Raw genomic sequence first — 9,114 nt, 5'->3', positions numbered from 1 at the left:
CCCCTTCAGTACACAAAGTTCACTGTGTATCAACAATTCTGCCCATGAGTTCCATTACATTGCAGCTAAGGCTTTATCAGCTGAAACGAATTCAGTGCACTTACGCATGGAATATTTTATGGAAATGTCTTTAGCAGAGCTGTGTGAGGTGTGGTGGGGGGGCAAAGACTGAAACATCAGGGTGCGGGGCCTCTAGCACAGCAGGATTGATGGGCATCAGCAGAGCTGTGTGGACAGGCTATGACTGCAATTCCAGGGGCTCCAGGCAAAGAATTAGAGGGGTTATTACAGGTCAGGTCTCCCTAGCTAAGTTCCTTATGTGGCTCCTGTTCTCACAGTGTTGGAGCCCCTTGCAATCTGGAGTTGGTGCTGCAGGCGGAGGTAGCTCTCTGGCGCCCTCTGCTGCTGCCTGCATGTCAAGGTTCCTTCCCCACTCTGAACTCTACGGTACAGATGTGGGGACCTGCATGAAAAACTTCCTCAGCTTACTTTTACCAGCTTAGGTTAAAGCTTCCCCAAGGTACAAACTCTTTTACCCCTTTGCCCCTGGACTTCCACTGCCACCACCAAACTTTATCTGGGTTCCTGAAAGAACATAGTTTGGACACGTCTTTCCCCCCAAAAACCTCCCAATCCTTGCACCCCACTTCCTGGGGAAAGTTTGGTAAAAATCCTCACCAATTTGCATAGGTGACCACAGACCCAAACCCTTGGATCTTAGAACAATGAAAAGGCATTCAGTTTTCTTACAAGAAGACTTTTAATAGAAGTAAAAAGGAATCACTTCTGTAAAATCAGGGTGGTAGATACCTTACAGGGTAATTAGATTCAAAACATAGAGATTCCCTCTACGCAAAACCTTAAGTTACAAAAAAGACACACAGACAGGAATAGTCATTCTATTCAGCACAGCTCTTTTCTCAGCCATTTCAAGAAATCATAATCTAACACATACCTAGCTAGATTACTTACTAAAAGTTCTACGACTCTATTCCTGTTCTGTCTCCGGCAAAAGCATCACACAGACGGACACAGACCTTTGTTTGTTTTTTTTTCCCTCCCCGCAGCTTTTGAAAGTATCTTGTTTCCTCATTCGTCATTTTGGTCAGGTGCCAGTGAGGTTACCTTTAGCTTCTTAACCCTTTATCGGTGAGAGGATTTTTCCTCTGGCCAGGAGGGATTTTAAAGGGGTTTACCCTTCCCTTTATATTTATGACATGCATATATCAGTCCACAACTTCTTCAGGTGTCACACCCTTTGTAGGTTATGTTGCTCCAATATCATTCTCAAAAAGGTTTTGGGGCACTTAGAAATGTAAATATTATTGACTGTCAAAATCTCATTGACGGGGGGCAGGGACATGAACCTACCTCATCTAACCGGCTAGCACCCGATATGTTGCTCTAGCCAGTCCCCAGCCTCCAATTGTGTCTTTGCCCCCACTACAGCTAGACTCCCTGTCCTGCCACAGGCCCCCTAAATGCTAGGCTATCTATCCTCTCAACTAAAGTGTGTTGGTAGAGATTGTGTGTGTGTGTGTGTGTGTGTGTGTTTTTGTGTGCAGATATATGCTACGTATTTAATGTAATGGAAACCCAGGGGATGCAAATTAGGATTGGATGCAGAGCTGGGGGCATGTGTGGGAATCCTGTAGATTCGAGATGAGATGGACAGGACTGGAATGGCAGGGGATCCAGGAGTAGAAGTAGAAATGCCAGGAGGGTTGCAACAGATCAAAATGAAGTGCACTGTCTATTTGGGGAGTGGGTGGATTTTCAAAATATCCTTTTCTGTCTTTAGCAACTGGTTTTAATTTTTGTTTATTTCACTCTGAATTCACCCAAACAGTTCTGAACACAGAGGCTTCTCTTTGCATTATTTTTAAACAGGAAATTAAGTCTGTACATTAAGTCTGGACCCCAGTGCTCATGAAGAAGCAGGATAAACTCTGATGCTGATAGCAACTGGATGCTGATGGAACTGCTTTGGAGGCAGGATGCAGAATGCCCTGCCTCCTCCTTGTCAGCTTCGCCCCCTCCCATGAAACCTCCTCAGCTGTGCCATTCTTACCCTGTCTATCTATGTAAAGGCCAGGAACAAGTATGGCTATAAACCTCCCTGGTGTGTATCTTTTCACCACTCATACCAAGCACAGGCAATCTCTGAAAACTGACTGTGTAAAAATGTCACCTGCCTACACCACAGACCTGCTCCCTGTCTGCATTACAGTCACGTCTTCTATCTTCAGTGACAGAAATCAGTTTTTTACTGCTGATTATTTCTGTTAGCTCTGGAGAACTGACATTGAGGAGAGAGAAGGAGCTGGACACTTTCCAATCTGATGCATCATCAGTAAAATTGTTTCTTCAGATCCAAGTGTTTACATCTGGGCAAACCTACTGAAGGTGCTGTGATTGGAGATGTGTCACTAAGGGCCCTGTTTGGCTCGTGATGATGATGCATGAGATGGACAATGCTCCATTTGACTCTCAGAGAGCAGGCAAAGTTTTCAAAAAACTCCCAGGTTAGCAGTGAGATATGATCGGCGCGTACTTGGTGTAGATATTAGTGAGAGACAATAAACACTGAGAGCCGTGATGCCATTTTTTACTAAGTGACTTTTCAAAGAGCTCACTACATCTTAAAGTGAACATGATGTGAGTGACAGGTGTCTGACAAACAGTTCTGGAGACTGAAGACTGCTCTCAATCACCCACATCAGCCACACTGTGGGCAGCTACAATAAAGTTAAACGCCAGCCAGTTCCAACTAATGTGCCTCAATGCTGACTTAGAAGCAACATCTCCAGGGGATGATAGGAGCATTCAGTCTCTGCGGCCTCGTCACCCTTTGCTTTCTCTGCTGAAGTTGTCAACAAGATACCAATAAGCACTAATTGCAATGGTGGAATTTATGATGTGGGCAGAGCTGGTCAAACATTTTCCATCAAAATTATTTTTCATTAAATATTAGGCTTTCACCTAAGTGGAATTTTTTTTTTTGTCCTCTGAAACCTGAATCCCTGAGAGCCCAAATATTTTTGGATTTAATTTGAAAACTAAAATACTTCAATTCTGAAATGCTGCCAGGGTACCTCATGGGAGCTGTAGCTCCAGTAGGTCATGTTTCAATTCACTACTGCATCTCCCATGTTGCACTGGGGCCATGAATCTGTAATGATACACCTCCTCCCCTCACCAAGAAGGGAGACCATAGTGCACCGTGGAACACGCAGGCCAACCAGGGAGTGCGGCCTGTAGAGAAAAGTGGGAGCAAGAGGCTCTTGAACTACAACTCCCATGGGGCACTGCAACAGCATTTCCAAGTCAAAATATTTCAGTGTACAGCCAGAATATGACAAATTATGATTTTTCAATGAAAATGTGAAATTTTCAGTGGAAAAACAAATTCCCAACCAGCTCTAGATGTGGCCACCTATCGTGCTAGAAGATGCAGTCAGGGACCCAACTCATTGCACAAAGGACATCAGTCAGACTTAAGATAAATCACAATTTCTGATCACTATCAGCTAAGCTTTCAATCTGATGTCTTGAGTGGAAAAGGAGTAAAACTCATTCCCAAGAGTTACTCTGTCCTCCCCTCTTCAGCCTCTTGGATGGTTTATTTTCCTAGAATAGTCACTCAAAAACTATAGCTGGGTTTGATTTTAATGTTTTCCATTTAGTGTCCTGTCCTGCAGGATGCACAGCTCTAAGCATCTGCATTTCCTTTTGAAATTTGAATATGTATTTAAACCAGTCTGTCCCGAGGCTGCATTGTTTAATTGCTTAGTACAATTAGGAGATTAGGAGGTTTGGGGTTTGAGGAGGTCTCCTTTGTGGTTCCAGAGTTCCCAGTGCAATATAAATGTTACTGCATGATCAGAACATGAATTGTTCCCCAGCTCAGAGAATCATAGAACTGGAAGGGACCTCGAGAGGCCATCAAGTCCAGTCACCATGTTTTATGGGACTCTGATCTTGACATACTTATCCCCCAACATGAGCTACTCACTGAGCCAAGACCAGGTGGCCTCAATGTTCTACACGGTGGCGATCCCCATGCTGAACCCCCGATCTATAGCCTGAGGAACAAGGAGGTGAAGGACAAACAGGGGAGATCACTGGGGAGGGGAAGTGGTTTCAAGATGAATGCATTTTCTTGTAATTTTAATAACCAATAACAAACATATTCATCTCCTCTCTGTATTGTTTCGGGGAATGTCGTTGAGGTGGCTGCTCTCTCTGGCACTTGCTCTTTCCATAGGCGACGCAAATAATAACCACATCTCATAGAAAGCAAAAAGAAAAGGAGTACTTGTGGCACCTTAGAGACTAACCAATTTATTTGAGCATGAGCTTTCATGAGCTACAGCTCACTTCATCGGATGCATATCGTGGAAACTGCAGCAGACTTTATATATACACAGAGAATATGAAACAATACCTCCTCCCACCCCACTGTCCTGCTGGTAATAGCTTATCTAAAGTGATCATCAGGTTGGGCCATTTCCAGCACAAATCCAGGTTTTCACACCCTCCACCCCCCCACACAAATTCACTCTCCTGCTGGTGATAGCCCATCCAAAGTGACAACTCTTTACACAATGTGCATGATAATCAAGTTGGGCCATTTCCTGCACAAATCCAGGTTTTCTCACATCCCCCCCACCCCCATACACACACAAACTCACTCTCCTGCTGGTAATAGCTCATCCAAACTGACTGGTCAACTGACTGGTCAACCCTAAGGAATGGTGTCCCAAGCCTCTGTTTGTCAGAGGGTGGAGATGGATGGCAGGAGAGTGATCACTTGATCATTACCTGTTAGGTTCACGCTCTCTGGGGCACCTGGCCTTGGCCACCATTGGTAGACAGGATACTGGGCTGGATGGACCTTTGGTCTCATTCAGTATGGCCATTCTTAACGTTCTTATGTTCTTATAATGGGACATCCATGAGTTTTGGTTTGGGGTATTAAATTTGACCCAATGTGTATTTATGTAAAGATTTAGGATCACATGATAGCAGATTCTTTTGGGTAGGAGAAGGAATCATTTCATCCATCTCTCCCTGATCCATGGAGGGCAGATGGTCTTCTGGACTCGGACTCAGCAGACCCGGGTTCATTCTTCTGCTCTGCCACAAAGTGGACAAATCACTTACATTGCCCCACAGGTCAGTACAGACTTTACAGCGATATCAAGTTTAAAAAAGTCTCTCTCCTCTCTCTTATGTGTGGTGGTCTGCTCTGCAGAATTGAAGCAGTGAGCTAATTGCTGAGCAATGTGGGTGGGGGATAAAAAGGAAGGATTTTAAGAAAGACAGTTTTGGGGAAAGGGAATGGCTGAAGGTTTTGAGATTGAGACAAGGTGCCTTTCCCCTTTGCATCACCAGTTCCAGTCCAGGGAGGAGGTCAAGATCCGTGAGCCCAGAAAGACGGTGGGTTTTGAAATGGGATACGATTGTTTTCAGCTTTAGGTCACAGATCTTTTTTCCCACACCCTGTTCAGTGAATGGAACCAACATTCCATGTATGGAAACAGCACCATGGGGAAAGCCAAGGACATTATCTCAGCAGCAGAGCAGATGCGGAGATCCATTTTAACTGACTGCACCTCTTTCCACAGCTTTTTCTTTTTTCTAGAAAGCAGGACAGAACATGAGAAAGACGAATGTTTATTTATGTGTAAATTTATTATAAAATATTATGCTTGCTTCTGGAAGGACTGAAAGAAAGAAATGAAATGAGTTATGGCAATAAATAAATATGAGGTAATATGTACCATTTGTGGTGGATTTGAGTAAATTAATAAAGAAGGATGAGATGGAGGAAATGGTGTTCATCTGGCTTATTCAAACCTTTCACTGCATGCAGGCAAGTGTCCTCAATCCTCAGAAACACTGGAACATTTGTAACTGATTTCTGAGTGTATTAAGCTTAGCTTGAGTGTTTTGTTTTATTTTGCTTTGTTCTGTCTGTTATTACTTAAAACCACTTAAATCCTACTTTTTATACTGAATAAAATCACTTTTGTTTATTTATAAACATAGTGTAAGTAATTGTTGCCCGGGGGGGGGGGGTGTGCAATCAGCTGTGCATATGTCTCTTGCAGGGATATAGATGGCAAGCATTTGCCATTTTATCCTGTATAAGCTTTATACAGAGTAAAAGAGATTTATTTGGGGTTTAGATCCCATTGGGAGCTGGTTGTCTGTGTATTGGATACAGGTGTCCTGCTGAGCTGGTTTCAGTCTAGATCTGCACCTTTGGGGACATCACCCAGAGCCTAGGTCTGTGTTGCAGCTGGCTAGTGTGTCTGGCTCAACAAGACAGGGTTCTGGAGGCCCAGGCTGGAAGGGAAAATGGGCTCAGAGGTCATTTCAGCACATGAGGTGACAGTCCCAATGAGGGTCTCTGTGACCGACCCCGGCACACTATGGACTTGGGTTTCCCTCATTTCCTGTGATGCTTCCCGTGTTTTGTTCACTGATCTCAGTTGGGGACTGCAGACCTTGTTGGAATACAAAAAAAAATTATTAATAATAACAATATAATAATGAACAAAACTACCACGTGCTCTCCGAAATTATTTTGTAATGAGCTGAGAATTGAATTCACCTATTTCCACTCCCCAGCACTAAACCAGTCCTGAATTAAGCAGATTCAAGAACTGGTTAGGAGTTTATTCATTGCTCTCCTCAGGGCGTCCTTCACCTCCGTGTTCCTCAGGCTGTAGATGAGGGGGTTCAACATGGGGATCACCAGCATGTAAAACACTGAGGCCACTTTGTCTGTATCCATGGAATAGCTGGAGGTGGGACGTAAATACATGAAGAGGAGGGTGCCATAAAACAGGACCACAGCGGTCAAGTGGAAAGTGCAGGTGGAGAAGGCTTTGTGTCGGCCCTCGGCAGAGCAGATCTGCAGGATGGTGGAGGTGATATAGACATAGGAGAGAAGGACAGTCACAAAGCTGATCACTTGAATGCAGGAAATTAAAACAAACATCACAATCTCATTGATGCGGGTGTCAGAACAGGATAGTGCCAGGAGCGGGGGGACATCACAGAAGAAATTATTGATGATGTTGGAGCTGCAGAATGACAGCCGAAATGTAAAATATGTGTTTAACATTGAATCCACCACCCCCACAGTGTACGCCCCAGCCACCAGCTGTTTACAAAAGTGCCTGGACATGGTGACCATATAGAGCAGCGGGTTACAGATGGCCACATAACGGTCATACGCCATCACAGCCAGCAAGAGGCACTCAACATCTCCAAAAATAATAGAAAGATAAATTTGTACAGCGCAGGCAGTGAAAGAAATGCTTTTCCTCTTGGATAAGAAATTCAACAGCATCTTAGGGGAAATTATCGAGGAAAAGCAGAGGTCACAGAAAGACAAATTCCTGAGGAAAAAGTACATGGGCGTGTGGAGTCGGGGATCAATTGTGATTAATAAGATCATCCCCCCATTCCCCACCAGGGTGAAACCATAAATCAGTAGGAAGACCGCAAACAGGGGGATCTGCAGCTCCGGACGATCTGTCAGTCCTGAGAGAATGAACTCAGTCGCCTCCGAGTGATTTCCCTCTTCCATCTCCTCTCAAGAGTGATCAGACAGCTAGAGAGATGTGGGCAGGTAGATAGTGAGGATAACCTGTCATTTCTCTGTAATGAAGTAAGTTAAGATAAAAGGAGATCAGTTTCTAACGGATATCAGTACCCGCTCTGGGAAGGGCTTATTCCACAGAGCCAGATGTTCACAGCTGGTCATTCCAGGTGTTCGATATAATGGACACACTGTGCAAATACAATGACAGGCAGGTTAATCATCCCGCTCCCCGCCCCCCCACAAACACTCCTGTTCACTAATCCAAAGAGAAAACAATGACTTGTGACCCTGCTGTGAGAGAATCAGTCTGAAGGGATTATTCCTTATCTAAAGAATTGGTGAGAGTAAAGGAGTTTCAATCTTTTGACCCTCTTTGGGCAAGGGGAGCTCTGTGGCTTGGCATGTCTGTCTGGGGTAAAGTTTCCTTTTCTTTTTGTCTGGGGTAAAGTTGCTTACTGTGCTAATTAAGCATTTTGGCATTTCCTGGAGTATGTATGAAAACCCAGAGACATCATGGGAAGCACTGGCTTCAGTGACTAGATAATTGCCTATTTTTTCCAACCCAGGAGGTCACTCCTTTAGCTAAAGGGGTCAGAGTTGGGGCTCAGGCTTTTGGTGCTGGAGGTCTGGAATTCAGTACCTGCTGATCCCCAGGGTGTCTGCGTGTGGGTGTGTCACTGTAATTCAGGACAATAGCACGTACCTGCTGAGAAGAGAGAGAGCGAGCGATGTGCTGGTGTTTCCTCATGGACAGAAAATGCCAGTTTGGAGCATTCGGGAAGTTTTATAGTGAGATGTGTGATCTATGGGACATGATTCCTGAAGCCACTGGGAATACCTGAGCTGAGAAAGACACAAAACCTAATTAATACTTTCAGTGAGCCAAAGCTACCCTTGGTTAATTGGTGCCCTGGTGATTAATTTGACCTACTCTTTCTACTGTGTTATTAAATGATGCAATTTCTACCAGAGTTACAGAGTATGAGGTTAGGGGTATATTTTATACTGCTGTTTTCAGTGCAAGCCAGGTACTGTCTAGAGCTGATCCACAAAAAGTTGTTTGTTTTTTTTTTGTGGAGACCAAAATCTTTTTGCTAAAACCTTAATATTTTGAATCTGAAATACCATGGGGGTGCCTCACATACCACACACCACCAATCTCTTCCATGGGCCAGGCTCCCAGGCTGGACTATATCCCCCAGTATGCATGATGTTCTCTCCTCTTGCTGAACTGCCCTGGAACAACATCTGACTCCCACAGCCATGGTTTAGGGAGGAGGGGAGTTTGGTATGTTGATAGAAATCTTATAATATCCAAGGAAAATATTATTTCATGGAAAAAAGAGTTGAATGAAAAATCCAATTTCCCATACAAAAAACTTCTCAAGAAAAAATTTCAAACAGCCTTAGCAACAAATTTGGAATCAAAGTAACAGAAAGTCAGATACAGGTGAAACGTACTATAGTAAGGTGTGAGAGTTGTGTTTGTTTCT

At 44.1% G+C, this 9,114-nt stretch overlaps 1 protein-coding gene across 2 annotated transcripts; it reads right to left on the bottom strand.

Annotated features, from left to right (window-relative positions):
• Nucleotides 1-6,667: 6,667 nt before the first annotated feature.
• Nucleotides 6,668-8,886, bottom strand: LOC140913778 (olfactory receptor 8U9-like). 2 transcript variants are annotated; one of them, XM_073350575.1, is made up of 2 exons: nucleotides 8,875-8,886; nucleotides 6,668-7,597 (listed from the first exon to the last, which is right to left on the bottom strand). In XM_073350575.1, the coding sequence occupies exons 1-2, from the start codon at nucleotides 8,884-8,886 to the stop codon at nucleotides 6,668-6,670; spliced, it is 942 nt and encodes a 313-aa protein (XP_073206676.1). The 2 variants fall into 2 exon arrangements, with proteins under 2 accessions (XP_073206676.1, XP_073206677.1); XM_073350576.1 differs by lacking the exon at nucleotides 8,875-8,886 and having other exon boundaries at nucleotides 6,668-7,606.
• Nucleotides 8,887-9,114: the final 228 nt, after the last annotated feature.

Source organism: Lepidochelys kempii, chromosome 6 (genome assembly GCF_965140265.1).
Source record: "Lepidochelys kempii isolate rLepKem1 chromosome 6, rLepKem1.hap2, whole genome shotgun sequence".
NCBI classification, from domain to species: Eukaryota; Metazoa; Chordata; order Testudines; family Cheloniidae; genus Lepidochelys; species Lepidochelys kempii.
This window is presented reverse-complemented; position numbering and strand designations above follow the sequence as displayed.